The sequence below is a fragment of the Elaeis guineensis genome, chromosome 13, assembly GCF_000442705.2.
Source record: "Elaeis guineensis isolate ETL-2024a chromosome 13, EG11, whole genome shotgun sequence".
In the NCBI taxonomy this organism is placed as follows: Eukaryota; Viridiplantae; Streptophyta; class Magnoliopsida; order Arecales; family Arecaceae; genus Elaeis; species Elaeis guineensis.
Window position 1 is genome coordinate 18,437,150 of NC_026005.2, and position 16,413 is coordinate 18,453,562.

The following is a 16,413-nucleotide window of genomic DNA, read 5'->3' on the forward strand; positions in this document are numbered from 1 at the left end:
CCTAACAGCTGGAATTTGCTTTGGTGCTTGAAGTTGAAATCTAGATACACGTTTGGCGAGAGCCTAGAACCTCCATATGCCTATGCAGCACCAATATGATCTCGCATGCAACGGATGCTTCATGCTGCATCGACCTATCACCGTGCACTGTGCAGGCACACAAAAAGAGATGTTTTTTTGGCTACGGTCCCACCCCTACACAAAACGAATTTGATGATACCCTGCCAAATCCACTTTTGAGAACATAATTAGATCTATGTTTAGATGCAATTTTTCCCTAAACATTCGATTGCAATCGCAAAGCACTGGAATTCAAACTACAACTGGGTTCACCTCAGCTCTTCATTATAAACTGGCACTACAACTTGAGAGTTCCACATTGGCGTCAAGAAAAATGGAGGCCAACCGCCCACCACGACATGAACTGCAAGCCTCACAAAATGGAAAATAATAATTGGCATGCACCGAAGACTCTGCTCTGCTTAACGAGAAAAGAAAAGGTTTTCATATACGGCTTGCATTTATAAACTCTTTAAATACCATTTAAAATCACTCAATCCATTCGAGAAAACAGAAACCATACCACAGAAAACCAGATTACAAGAACCATAAGCCAATTGGATTGGAACTTTGTATACCCAATAATGTTAAAAGTACAAGACAACCCTTGCTCATATATGGGGATGACTAATGTAATTAGCAAAGTGAAAAAAAAAAAAAAAAAAAAAAAGGAAAACCGAAAATCCTGTCTACCTTGCAGTCATCAAGGACGACATAACCAGTCTAACAATCTAAAAACGGAAAAAATAGGATCATAGTGATGGGCTGAATCATTAACTCAAACGGGAAAATCCTGGCCTGATGCTTTAGGGTCTAACAAAACTGTAGGGTGCAGAAGCCACTTCAGCCTGCTTCTACTTTAATCACCAACAAAGCATATTTGCTAGTAAAAGAGGACAGCCTAAAGTCACCTATTTATGAGATGTTCCTGAGATGCAGTTCACCATCCGTCTAGCCATATTTTTGAACTTGCTGTGCGTTAGCGACCGTATGATCATAACTCATCATGGGGTTCAGTTTCTGTATCTGCACTAGTCTTGGATGAACTGGCAGTATCTTGTGTAGGTTGCTCCGTCTGAGAAGTGGTCTCATCAGATGCAGAGTTTGAGGCATTTGTGCTGTCTTCTTCCAGTTGCTCAGTCTGAGAAGTGGTCTCGTCAGATGTGGTGTTCGAGTCATTTGTGCTGTTCTCGTTGCTCCCCGACTCTTCCTTCGGAGGTTTCTCAATCTTTGGTTTTGGTTTTGGAATTCTATTGACACTTGCAACCTAAATGCATGAAAGTTATCTCTTCAGTGAGAAATGTGAAAGAAGATGTATACAGATACAAACTGTAATTTGTGCAGGAAAGAGAACTCGGATTACCTTATCTTGGAGTTTGGAAATCTTTACATAAACTTCAGAAGATGTGAAGACTGGTTCGCTGAAGTCGGAAGTCCTAAAGAAGTAAATCCAACAGCCTTTGTTAGGACTAGAAAACAGAATTATCTCATTCTTTGTTTCAACCATATCCGTAACTACAGATTTCACATAGGTACCAGTTGCCAACACCAGCGGAAAACATGTCATATATATCCAGTTAAATGAAATGAACAAGGGCCTCCAGATAAGCATTAATATTTTAATTAATTCATTTTTCAGTTATATCTTTCCCAATATCCGCTCCCCATTCATCCCTCCCCTTCAGAAGGCTTGGTCTTTGTCTCAAGTTTCCTTTTGTTAAAACAAATCAGAACTTTATATAACTTTACAAAATTTGTGAGCTGCTTCTAAGGGGAAGATCAGTTGATGAGTACTGCAAAAGACAGTAGTTTGTTTCTTTTTTTTTTTTTTCATAGAATGTACCTAAACATTATTTATTTGAGGTGAGAATTGGTTTCATACAAGCCAATATCCCTTCCATAACAGCGCAGAAAAGAAGAGGGATACAGAATTTGATTCTATAGTCCTCATCATTTCACAGCTCATGGCAATCTTTGGTTTGACTTCCAGGGAAACAAGACAATTGCAGGTTGGCTCGACATCATCAAGAAGGCCAACTTATGTTCCCATACCTATCTTGAAGTATCTTACACTCACGTGATCCTCCCTTATATTAATATATAACTTCCACAATTAACCAATTGGAATTTATGCAGGTATCTCCAAAAATCCCTATACAATTTAAATACAACAACAAACATGACAGTTTCAAGTGAATTTAGAAAAACCATCTAAATGTGCAACACGTCTAACTAAAACACTGACGACCTAACAGAAGATTGGAGATGATTGCAGAAAAAGACATTATTCTCATTCAGAAAAAGAACAAGTGCCAATATATCAATCATCATAGAGATTTAGGGTACAGCATACTTCTTTTGTAGGGCCTCTTTCTCTTCCAACCAACTTTTGAATTTGTCAGCTTCACTCAGAACCTAAATGTGAATTTATCAAATGCACTTTTAGTGAACACTTGTCAAGAATAAATCAATAACTTGCTAGGAAGTATCCACTGACTCATCAGAAAGTAAATATTATATGTAATGTTCAAAGAACAAACCTCATCTATTCTAGCTTTAGGAAGCCACGGTTTATTTGTCTCCCATTTGTTTACAATCTGCAGGAGTTCCAAAGAAAAACAATCAATGCAGCAGCACTGTTGCAGCTATGCACTAGATACTGAGGAAACCTAGTCTAGCCATGAAACAGATCAGCAATTCACTGCCATCGTCGAAAAGGCCCTCTATAGTAAATAAATACATGAATGAATAACAACCAGTTTTCCACATCAATCAGCAAGCATATTCTGCTCGGACAAAAATTGTTTTTGTAGGTAAAAAGTTGGATCTTTAGTCATATATAGAAACAAATATTCTCGCATAAGTAGGATAAGACACTAACACAAGTTGCATACACAGTAAATAACATGCTGAAAACAACTTGTCGGACAGGAAACAGAGAAGAAAGTATAAGACAAAGTTTCCATGTATGCAAGTTTTGCAGCAGTCTGCGCAACCACGTAACTTGTAATTCAGAATGTCATTCCTGGGACTTCTGATGACATTAAGGTATCAGTATTTAACATATTGCATCATACTATTAATAATGTGCCGATATCTCACAGCCACAACAAATCTCTTATTAAGGGTGCGTATCAACTCAGTATGGTATAGATTAGAATTGCCCTGTATACTAGTGTATCAACCAGCACAGTACAATTCACAACATCATATGACAATACATGGCAGCTGTTGATACTCAAGAAGAAAACCACTTTTACGTGGAATATTTTTTTTGTTAGTTTTGTTGATACAAGTATAGCATGTGTATAATTTTTTTTTTCCCTTCTAGAAAAAGATTATACATTTCAATTAGGGTTCCTACTGATAATGCGCACAGACCAAAAGTATAGTCTAATTACTAGTGCCATCTATCCATTACCACAGCATCATCCGAACTAGCCTATACATTACAAGAAAATAAAGCTATGTTGATGCACTTTTCCAACTGTACATTAACAGGGTGGCTTGCCAAGTGTAATCAATTTGTGGTACCGTTCAAGCATCATTCCAATCTCCGAGTCATACAACTATACAAGGGTGTTACATGATGCTTTAGACCTTCCCCATGCAATCTTTGCATAGTCTTTCCGATATTTACCAACAATATGCATGCTGATCATGATTATGTCCAATTTCAGGACACTGAATAGGAGAGATAAGCAACTCTTCTCCATCCTTTTGGTCATTTTTTAAGATGAGCATTATTCAAGATAGAGAGAATCTCAAACAAAATCTGATATCCAACATCTAACATGGACTACAAACTGAATAGAAGATAAGGAGATTTAAACAACTAGAATACCTATTTGAAGGCACAAGTTTGATCTCACTGCTCTAGCATGTGCATCAGGATTGGAAAGCTCATCGATAAAATAAGGTCATTCTTTTACTGTTATGTGTCAATCTTGCACATATACCGGATTTCAGAGTATTCCTCCAAGAAGTATTTATGAGTTAAACCACAACCAAATTTTCTTTTTCTTTTTTTTTTTGTTTTAAAGTTGCTTTATTTTGCTCCATTCACGGTATTACCACTGATATATATGTGCCTTTGCTCAATAAATTAAATTAAAACTTTAATTTTGGTCTGATTTTGAACAGCATAAATGTACAAGTCTGATTCATGAATGTTAGTGATCAGCCTGGTTGACAGACAAGCTTTTAGATCTACTTTCATATCTTGTTCCTGTCATATTGTATATCAATAGAAACTTTGTTTTAAGTTCTCTTTCAACTTATATACAGATCTTTGCTACTACTATGCAAACCTTTCACACTAGTCCAAGGCCCACTAGTGCAAATAGTTACCTGAATAGGAGCACAGATTCTGACCAATGACACCTATATTTGTCATTGATAAGGAAGACTTGCAGACCTATAGCTCTACAAGACACAATTCTAATATGAGGACATACCTTTTGCAGCTCATCAAGGTATGTTCGCGCATGTTCAGAAGCAACTGGTCGTGCGGAAAACTCACTCAATCTGGTAACAGATTTCAAGCATTTAGTCACTAATTCCAAGCCTGTCCTGTCCAACCTAGGTCGAAATTCTTCAACTCATAAAATTACCTGAGAAATATTGGGTCCCCAATGGCTTTGAGTGACTCAAGACGCTCTTTGAACTCACTTGCTGAAGCATCTTCACCATCAGTATACAACCATTCTTGAACCTGTAGTAATAGATTTCATGAACTCAAAAGTTTAAACAAGAAGACTAGGTGATATGCCTCATAAAGTTCATGATCAAATCTCACCTCACTAAGTTTCTCCACAAAGGACTGACGCTCTTGTTCCGTTGAAAGTTTCTTTATCTCCAAATTATCCTCAATCTGCAATCATACAACTCTTCATATTAAGGCAAAGATATATTGCTCGCAAACCAAATAGAATTTTAAGAGACAAAACCCACAAGTTGACAAATTATATTTAAAAAAAAAAAACAGCATGTGAGGAACCAAACTAAACTTAGAACAGCTGAGCTCTCAGTTGTTTAACAAGACACCTCAGAAGAAATTCCACTCGTTAAACAAGAAAGGCACATGTTATTTTAAAACTGCAGCTAAATTTTAAGGAGATGTTACCAGAAATCTTCACAACTTCGAAAAATCATAGAGAAACCACTCAGTCTCAATCTCAATGAGATCAAACAACTACAGTTAATAGAAACAATGTCGTACAGTGATTGAAGTGTAAAAAATTGCAGTAGATTGCACATGGCTGATTGGAAATAGCAGACAGCATAAACAGAAACAGATCTCATATGATTTGACTGGGAAAAGCAGAATGCAAATATTGTTGTCTGTCTGAAGACAACTTGAGAGTTTGCATGTCTGCAGAAATCCATCACAATGTTATGCATCAGTCTAAAATCAAACACCGGACCTTTTCTCTTGTGGAATATATATATTCCTCCAGGTTATTCTTGAGTTCTGCAGTCCTTTTTCTTTCAGCATCCTTTTTGTCAAGCACCTCTAACCTTAGCTTGGCTTCAGAAAATAAATCCTTTGAAAGTATTGCCCCAGGGCCAGCTGACTTCTCCACCATCTACACAACATGAAATCACTTCAGTTAAGTTCAGATTTCTCTGATGCTTTAAGAAAACTACTAAAAACCATCACTCAGGATGTACCTTCAGTGGAACCCTAAAGGTTCTCTTTTTAAATATCTTTTCTGTTATAACATCTGCACTACCCTGCTCATCTATGGCGGAGTTGTTGGTTTCATTCTCAGCATCCAAGCTTTCCTTGTTGACTTCTAAACTGTTTGCTGGGCTTGTTTCAGTGGATATGTTGAGATTACTGGTAACATCAGTTTCGATTGTCTTGTTTCTCTTAGGAACTTCTACCCATTCAGATATCTCAATCACTGCATCTGCTCGATCAAGAGAAATAACTCCACTCCTGCTCAGAGAAAAATGTAGATTTGCTTTGATGGGGGCAGAGAGGTTGCGAGTTGAATACCTAAAAAGAACAAGGAAATGTTAGAAGATTTTATTTGCAATGATAAGCATTAGCAAACACTATTTGCAAATCAAACATTAGTGTCCTAATAGCTAAATAAAGCATGTCAGTGCTCCAAGCAGTTTGATTAAATAGCCAAATCATTATCTTACTTCTCACTGGCTTCAGTCAGACCCGATACTGAATAATGAGCAAACTTGTTAGAAGAAACTCCTGGAGGCAATTCATTCACGTTTTCATAACTTAGTAAAGCTTCAAAGTCCTTGCTATGTTTGATAGACCTGAACATCTGTCCAGTGAAAAAGACACCAGTCATCAAGAAAGGTAGTTTTAACAAATTTATTACACCAAACCATCCTGATTTTAACTCATTGCATGGGATTAAAAAAGCAACAAGACCATGCACGTACCTTGCTAGGCATTTTCTTCATTCGTGGTACAAGTAAAAGATCACTGTTTTCATCTTTCACAAGATCTGGGCCATCTAAGTCAAGTACAAAGCCATAAGAAGAGCCATCAATCATTCCTAGCTTACGGTTTAGCTTGATGCCATCACTCAAATTTGCAGCATGCAGTGATGCACCAAGAGCTATTGCTTCATCAGCATCAAGATGTTTGTCCAGATCTTTCCTTCCAAGAAACTCCTGAAGCTTAACCTGCATGAAACAGTGCAGAACAATTTTTCACTACCATATGTGGAATCAATTGTCTCGAACTTCTGTACAATGTAATAATGAGTTTGATGTGTAAATACAGAAACTATCAAAAATATGTATACATTCAACAGAGAACATTTAACCTAGAGATGGACTGAACATGGACCACCATTCATGTAGATTCCTTTTAAATTCACAACTGATGAAAGATATTTTTTGATTTTCAAGATGATGCAACTACATTGAAGAGTAGCCACCAAACAAAATTATTAAATAAAATAATCGGCAATCCATTTATATAGATATAAGTTCAGGATAAGCAGATGTTATAACTATCTGTGGAAAGAAAAATATAAGACAAATAACAAAAGGAATGAAAATCATTTTTAACGACATGTTAGCAAATAAGGAACTATCCATATATTGTTGCAAATAATTATTATGCATTGTAAAACAAAATATGTTTGGTCAGAATACTATAAAATAGAGTGCACTCATGAACCATGAGATTCAATAAACGGATAAGTATCATACCAGAATTCAACTAGAGGGACATGGTGTGCATAAAAACATCCCAACATTCCTCAATTAAGGATTATTGGCTACAAAGTTATTTATACCAGAATTCAACTATAGGGACAGGGTGTGAATAAGAACATCCCAACATTCCTTAATAAGGATTATCGGCTATGAAGTTATTTATACCAGAATTCCAACCACAGGGAAATGGAATGAATAAGAAAATCCCAACATTCCTTAATAAGAATTATTGGCTATAAAACCATTGATCACAAAGTAACAAGCCCTGATCCATTTATTAGATAGATAAGTATCATACCAAAATGCAACTATAGGGATGTGCTGTGAAGAAGAACATCCCAACATTACTTCATATGGATTATTGGCTATAAAGTTATTTATCATAAAGTAACAGGCCCTGATCCATTTACCATTGATCCTGATCAAAGGTTAATTCCTTATCAGCTCCATGAATTATGTCTAACAACCCACTATGTCTTCATCCCATAGTTCGTCATTTTCTTACAACCAGCTTTAAACCCTTTATACAAGATCATGACCAATGAGATTAGTCATACAAATTATTTTAGACAAACCCTTAGCATACTAAATGCTACCAAAGCCACAAAATGATTTAAAATTCCGCTAATAAATGGTTAAAGCAGACACCAACACAAATTTCAACAAAGATAGTTCTGTTTTGAGAAATAAAAACAGACAGAAGTGACTGCACTTATAGGAAATGAATGCACACAAGTTGCTAAAAATAAGTTGCTAGTTCAAATGGCGACTAAATGGTTGGTTTCTGCAAGGAAGTTAACAGAAATCAGCGATAGATGTAAAAACTACTTTAGTGGTTCTACAAACTAAACACAACTAACATCATGAGAGGCCCACTCACTACAAATCCCAGTAAACCCTGTCAAAATTTATAACCATATGGCAATAGCAAGCTTGTAGCTTCATAGACAGGTGTTAGGAGAAGAGATATACGGCAAAGGTTAGTCAAGTTATAAGGTTGGCAAATGACAATTATCAAACCAAGGTTTGCAAAATTGAAACAAACAGCCTGGTGGGTGTACTTGCCGAATTGGTGGGGAGTCAGGTCAGTTTGTAAGCTTGGTTCCAAACTCGATAGAAACCAGTTTGAACCAAGCGGAACTTCCTGATCTACTTGGTACAACTTAGTTTGAGTTGGCTCTGGGCCCTCCCATGACTAGAAAGAGAGAAGGCATTGGGATGCCTTACTCATCTCCTTTGTACCAAGAATGAGAAGGGGGGAGTGGGAAGGTGAGAACATAATTTGGAGTTGCTAGATTTACATGTTTTCAACCCTAATCCAAGATAGGATCAGATAGTCTCATCCCTTCTCCTCCATTCCTCCTTTTTCTTTTCAATCCTAAATAAGACAAAAATATTAAAACAAGGAGAAATCATGCCAAAATTTTATATTTTGGCATCATTCCTTGATATACTATAGATCTAAGGCTGATGCATGAATTGCAGAAGCCATAATTTTTACGTTGGTCATGTAATATTTTAGAACAAAAATATATTTTTAGAGTCAAAGAATAATAATTCAGAAAATGATATTCATAAATTAAAAAAAAAAAACTTGTAGTTGCTGGTTTTATTTATAGTACTTTATTTAAATATGGGCAAGATTATGGCTACCTGAACCTAAGCCCAAATGAAACAATTTAAAAAATAAATGGTGAATAAGGTATTCCTTTGGGCTGAAAAAATGTAGCATCCCTGATGGGGTGCTATATTAGTCTGAATTAAAATTAAAGTTTTGAGTATCATAATTAAATATTATTTTTATTAAATATTTACTAAAAATATAAAAAGTAAAAACATGAAAAAAAATAGTATTCTCTATAGATAATTCAAAGTCTTTTCTAGAGCAGATGCACCATTTTCCACATAACAATGTAGATTATCAAACCTTTAAGTATTTAACAACTTACAAAAATTGATTCAACTAGAAATAATGAGAAAAATGGCAATATGTATTGGTGATTGGGGCACATTTTCTAGGATGATCACACATATTTTTCATTATTTTATAATTTACCATATTTATTAAGTGAAATTAAATTATAAGTCACAAGTACAACTAAAAAAAATATTTTTAACAAAGTATAAATCCATCTTAGATAACTTCTCATAATGAGTGAGGTAGTTTATAGCATGTGGACATCAAACTTGTAGAAATGGATTCAAGAATAAAGAAGGGCAAAGATGCTAATATAGGTCGAGAGCATGGTGGAATGATCTCAAGCCAACATCATTGAAGACACATGGTGTGGTACAATGGGAGGTAGGTGATGAGATTGAAGCGGCATTTGATTGGTGGTTACCAGATGTGGTTGCATGCAAGAAATGTTCACAAGAAATTCAACAATTGATGAACAAATACCTTCATGACTGTAAGGCAAAGAGAAAGAACAAAAAAACTAGCAGATATTGATCATCAAATAACTAAGCCACCATCATATCACTCAAAGAGTTTGAATGATCAATGATGGAGGGAGGAGAACAGCAGGCACAGAGCACAGTGTAAGCTCTCAGTACGAGTGAGGCTTTGGTTTTGAGTCTACAACGTAGATCCAGGCTACAAAAGAAGGCAGTTAGTGAGTGAAGTTGCTGGTAAGGATGGCACCTGGATAGCATCTATATTTGAGGCATTTACAAGCAAGAAATGAAAGAAGCCTAGAGAGAGACCGGTACGGGCTACCATTCTTAACCTATATCCACATGCCTTACTCCAGGTAGACTCAAAGCAACAGAGGATCGATTCCATTCTCGTCAAGGAAAAGAAAATTGACTTGTGAAAAAATATTGCCGCTTGGTTGCACCATAGCCAGATTGATGCAAATGCCACAGACAACAGCTACTACCATTTTACTATCAGCTCCATCCAAAAAGCTGATCAGGATGTCATTAAGAGAATGGTAGTGGCTCCAAAAACCTGGTCAGGATGTACCTGCTCCAATAGCCTCAGGATGCCTAGATTAAATAATCCAATGACTTTCTTGAAGTGGATTCTAAGGACTCAAGACCTAACATATTAGAGTGCCATGGAAAGTAACGAGCTTTTTCTTTTCTTTCTTTCTTTCTTCTTTTCCTCTTTTTTTTTTTTTTTTTTTTTTTTTTTTTGCCTTGAGCATATGCGTTGACGTTGGAAGTATATAAGGAAAACTTTTTGAGGCCACAAAATGTATAGAAGAATTGTTGAAGCAATAATTCTAAAAAGCACATTCACGAAAGAGAGAAAAGTGACACTACAATAGCACCAAAAATCCCTTGTCACTTCTGGAGGGACAGATAATTGAGATTCTCAAGCATCAACAGCCAGTTGTTGAAGTAGTCGAGCCCCCTAGCAGGGGCTATATCATTTGATCTCATTCTCAAATCTGTTTCAGTAGTGGAGTCCCCGCGAACTTGGATTGTATCTGCTCTTACTTAGAATAGATGCAATATGTTGCCACATGCAAGGCAGTCAAAGGTGTAAAAAAGGAGGAATAACCTAGTTTTTCAATAAGAATCCTAATCATCAATGTGTTAGACAAACCACTACATCTTGTTATCATATTGGGGCACAGGCATGTTATCTTTTAGAAAATTCTTAAGAAGACTTTTTGTATTTTTCATTCTGGGATACTCTAATATGCTATCATCTTGCTAGCAGATAGAACACTTCATACTTTAGCCCTTGAATGTGATTGGACTTCACTGCCTTCTGAAAAAATTGACTATATAAAGCCATTCTAACATAATGCACTTGATGAAAGCCATTAAGCATAGAAACTCAAATATAAAGATGAAGGCACACCTATATAGACAGATACATGACCACTGGAGATTTAACATATACAAAATATGATATCTATCCCTAAGCATCTCACTGCAAAAGTAATTCTCCATCAACATAGTTTATCAACATTACAATAACTACTAAGTGCTCAACTTTCTTCTAATTTTATTAGAGAAAGTTAGAGTTTTGATTGCTGACTAGACCATTCAGGCTTACCAAAGGACAAAAACAGAAATTCTTTAATATAAGTATGATCTAACCAAGCTAAAATATGATGGCGAACAGACTCTGCTACAGATGAAGAGGTCAATACATAAAACAGGCAAAGCATTTATGAGAACAACAATTTATAGTTCAAAGAAGAAATGTGAAAAAAAATGACCTGTAATTTTGGCACACGAGTTGCTCCACCTATCAGCTCCACTGCATAAATTTCATCCATCTTTAAGCCTGAATCTCTGAGCACTTCTTTTACAGGAACCAGAGCTTGTTCCCACAAGTCCCCACAAAGTTCTTCGAATTTCTCCCGTGTTATTGTGCTTCTGGTATAGGAAAACATAAAAGAAAACTATGAGACTGCCACAAAATTGGCATTATTTGACGTTGTGCAAAACTACAGCAAAATTCAAGAAAAAGACATCGAAAGAAGAAGAAACAACACTAGAGGAAAAGAGCATAGACCCATCCAAAATCTTTTGAAAGTCTCGTATAATTTCACAAAAAAATAGGAAGAGTATAATGATTATATGTTTATTCAATAGAGTTAATTATTGTAAAACAGAGAGGGGAAAATCATGGTCTTGTGAAGGAATAAGGCTATTCGGTTGGGAAAAAAAAAAAAGAAAGGAAAATGTTTGTGAGGGAAGAAACTTTTTTCTATTGTTTGGTGGTTAAAAGAAAATCCAGGAAGAGAAGATGAAAAAGAAATTTTCCTTTTTCAAAAGGTAGTGATTTTGTGAGAAAAATTAAAACACATGCAAGTGGCATAAGATAACCATATCCTAATCCCTTTCTCAAAATCTTTCTTTGCAATTTTATTAGCTTACCCAAACATGAGGAAATACTCGATTTTCTTTTCTTTTCTCTTGCTGATTTATCTTTCTTTTCTTTCACTTTCTCTGCAACCAAATGGAGCCTTAAGTTTTGATCAGTTGCTTAAGGCAAATGTGTTCATAGTGGTCAATTTAATATTGCATACTGTTTCTTAGAACAAAGGAAAAGGCTTTGAGTAAAGGATAAGATGTTCAGTTATGTAGTTAAAATTCATATTTTCCACAATTTACAAATTTAAAAACCTCCAAAAGAAACCTAAAATAAATAGCCACCTAGTGATAACAAATAATCAAACCATACAAGTAGGTATCCATGAAAGGTCACTCTCAGCTTTAGTTATGTGTAAACAGTGAGCATTTAAGCATAGTTTATACAATTAGAATAAACAATTATTATGACATTCCTCATTGTCAAATTTGTTGATCATTATACCTGAAATCACGATCGTCATACAGAGATTCAACAGATATTGGTGCCACTGTATTGGCACTTAAAATTTCTTTGGTACGCTTCACCTGTTTCTTCAATTTAGCCATTGATTTAGCAGACTTCCTTATGTCAACTCCATTTCCTACTTGCTTATTAAACTCATCAGCAAAATACTCAACCAAACGAAATTCCATATCTTGGCCTCCAAGTTTAGCATTCCATTTAACATCCTTGACCTGTCAGAAGCAATTTATTATTATCACAGTAACAAAATTTGGTGCAGAATAAGTTAAAAAAGCTGGATAAAAAAAAATTCAGTGTAATTGCCCCACATATAATTAAGATTAGGTCTAGGCCATTATCTACTTATTAGCCTGCAATCTAGCACATGGGATGGATGAACAAGAAAACATAATAAGCAAGGAATTGGAAGATAAGACTCAAACTAGATGCTTCTAAAAAATAAATAAATAAATAAACTCACAATGCATACAAAGTAGATGAGGCTCAAACTAGAGCCTTCTTAAAAAAACCAAGTTCCCAATGCTTATAAAGTAGGTATTAGAAAGATTAGAGATGTTGGCAGCTAGCAGATAACATACACCAACATATGTGCATGCTCACAAAAGACATGCAAATAGCTGATCAATGAGCAAATAATATGATCTCTAAATATGGTAAATTTTCTATCAGATAAGGCACACCCAAATATAATTGCATACAAATAGCTGATCAGTAAGCAAATCATCCGACTAAATATGGTACATTTTTGTGCTTATCTTCCTACATATTCTCGTATTTCCATATTACTTTTTGCATCTGGAGGCTGACAATGAAAGAAAAGTGGGCACTCTGTCAGGAATGCTTGCCACTAATGGGACTTGGGAAAGCATTTTGGCCTTTGATCAGGCACAAAGAAATGGGCTCTGGTTTTTAGATCAGTCAGCCCTGTCAAAATCATGTCCAGTTAGATGACCAATGGCACCATCTGAAACACCACCTCAACACTATTTGCTTATCGAAGGGTTTCACATCTCATATTACTGAATTAACGACCAGACCGAATTCATGTCTGAAATTTCAACATGTTAATTAAACTGATTGAGCTCCGACCGACACCCATGCTTGAACTTACACATCTCAACAAAATGCCAAGCCACTCAAATCAGCACAACCATTAGTTCTTATCAGTTATTACTCATCATAACCATAACAGGTACAAGCAACACAATCTTTTGCCTCGGTTGACTTTTTCCTGCCCTTCTGCATCCTGGCAGACCAGTCAATACCTCTAAAACAGCCCAAGATGTAAAAGCCTGCTACCTTTTTCATCTCTTTAACTCCAATGAAGCTAAAATAACAGTACTGCAATCTCTCTATTTGCTTTGCAATTGTCCACTGCATCAACATATAGACCAAAATTGTCAAGTCCTTTTTCCCTTTTTTATTCAGGTTGTCATCAAAAAATGCTTCCAGCATAGGTCTACAATATCAAAATAAGACTCTGTTAATCTTCAGTATGTTCAACCAGTATGGAATCCTATTAGGTGAAGAAAGAGGACAGGTATTCCTGATTGTCATTGAGGTCCTCATATGACTATGATTCTATCTCTTTTGTTGATGTAAAGTCAACTGGAGAGTGAAGACTCCTTCAAGAGACTTCAATAGAAACTCAAGAGGCTCAATAATAGAAACAATTAACAAATCCGTAGATTTCCCTTACTAGCCATACTTCATTACAATTACTACAACAAAAATAATAAATATGTTGTGCTTTCTAACATATAGTTTTGATGTTCCTTCTAGCCATGCATCAAGAAATAATTTAATGCTACAAACTTGACGGCAACATTCCATTAGTTTCCTCTTTAGTTTTAAACCCAGCTGAAGTTCAGTATAGTCACCAACAAACACACTATCTTCAGCCTTACACTCAAGAACTTTGGACTTGCCTCTTAAACAAATCGCTCCATCACTGATTGTTTATTAATTCTATACAGCACAGATATTCCATGTCACTTTACTATTTTTGCTTTCAAAGGCCATATTTGAGTCCTTTCCATCGACACACAAAGAGATAGAATCATCCATATAATGCGGTTATCAATTTACTTAATATATGCTCTTGCATCTTGCATAAAAGTCCACAACCTAATTGATTTATTTGCAATAGAGATACATTACACCTAGCAGGCAAACGTATCCTATTGTTCATTAGTCAAGCTACAAGACAACATATGAATGATATTGCCTGACAAGACGTTGGGAGAATAATTTGGGAGATTTAGATATCATATACTTTACTGAGCACTCATTTCCACACCATAAATATGTACTGCATCCAAAATCAAAATATCGGTTATGGGCTTTGTGTTAGACACTCCAGAATTAGTCATGCCTCATAAGTTCTTCTGATAGTATAAAGCATGAACATCATTACATATCGCAACATTTTATCATCATTCACGGAGATGTTCTATGTCCACAACACAAGAAATTTGGTTGGTCATGAGCCTCCATGTGAAGCAAAATGAAAAATAGCAATTCATGTAGATATAATTATCAAAAAAGTAACAAATGGGTTTTTATGCGTTACTTTTACTTTGCTTGATAATTTTTTGTTATTAGAGAGAAACATTCATTTGAATAATAAACATAATCCTAGCTTGAAAGATATTTCATAAATTAGTTACTCATTGGCATTTGAATTGTTAATATGAAGTTTCCCTAGGTAACAACATAACTATACAAAAAGCATCCAAAAAAGAAACATCGTATTCACAAATATTGCAGAACTAATAGCAAAATGTAACACTTTTTTCCTGGCGAAGGCTTACCTGAAACTGGTTCACAGATATAGTCTTCCCAAATTCCTTTGCATTATACGCCGAGAAGTAAACCAGAGCAGCATAGGTACTACTTGAGCCCATATCATAAAATATGACATACCGGGACTCGTTTGAGAAATCCTTATCAATCCCATACTGCAAAGCAGCACCAGCATGCTCGTTGATGAGAGACAAAACGTTGATCCCCGCAAGCTGCGCCGCCTGAAGCACTCCCCTCCGCTCCGCCTGCCCAAAATACGGCGGCAAAGAGATCACAGCATCCTTCACCGGAATCCCCGCATGCGACTCAGCCAAGCTCATTCCATAACTAAGGACCATGGCAAGCAACTCCTCGGCTGTGTAGACGGTGAGCCCGTCATCGATCTTGACACGAACCGCCCCTCTGGAATCCTCCACTAAACTGTAGGGGAGGTAGAGGGAATCGGCGAGATCTTTGACGTACTTGTACGGCTTCCCAATCATGTCCCTCACCTGGGAGTAGACCTTGTCGGGGTACCGCGCCGCGATCCCGGCGGCCTCCTCGCCGACGAGACGATTACCACCGTTGAAGGCGACGAGGGCGGGGGACTTCCGCTTGGACATCTCGTTGATAGCGATGGAGATCGGGCTCTGCCCGGGCTTTAGGTTCACCACCGCCACCTTCATCCATTCGGAGCCGAGATCTATGCTCGCGACGGCTGATTCCGAGGGGATCGCCAAGACAAAAAGGATCGAGAGTAAGGCCAAAAGAAGCCGGATTTTGGTTCCAGATCTCATCTTCTTGAAGGAGATCTGAAACCCTATATCAGGGATTCTTGCTGGAGATCGTGATGAAGAACGAGATTAGAAGCTCGATCGACGCGAATGGGGAAGGAATTCCGACATTCGAGTCTGGGAGAGCTAGGGTTTTGGAAAATTAGGGTTAGGGCTTTGGTCTTCGATCCGGAAAAAGGTAAAGGACTTAGCGAGAAGAGGGAAGGGAAGAATCGAGAGCTCGAGAATGAGAGGGAAACCACAGGGGTGGGAGTCTCGGAAGTTCTTTGT

At 36.6% G+C, this 16,413-nt stretch overlaps 1 protein-coding gene across 1 annotated transcript; it reads right to left on the bottom strand.

Annotated features, from left to right (window-relative positions):
* Positions 1-597: 597 nt before the first annotated feature.
* LOC105056346 (heat shock 70 kDa protein 17) lies at positions 598-16,297 on the bottom strand. The gene is made up of 14 exons (XM_010938513.4): positions 15,379-16,297; positions 12,545-12,777; positions 11,442-11,601; positions 6,475-6,720; positions 6,217-6,353; positions 5,734-6,064; positions 5,487-5,648; positions 4,859-4,933; positions 4,674-4,774; positions 4,518-4,587; positions 2,601-2,657; positions 2,414-2,475; positions 1,424-1,496; positions 598-1,327 (listed from the first exon to the last, which is right to left on the bottom strand). Exons 1-14 carry the CDS (start codon positions 16,144-16,146, stop codon positions 1,055-1,057), a joined length of 2,748 nt encoding a protein of 915 aa, XP_010936815.1. The 5' UTR covers positions 16,147-16,297; the 3' UTR covers positions 598-1,054.
* Positions 16,298-16,413: the final 116 nt, after the last annotated feature.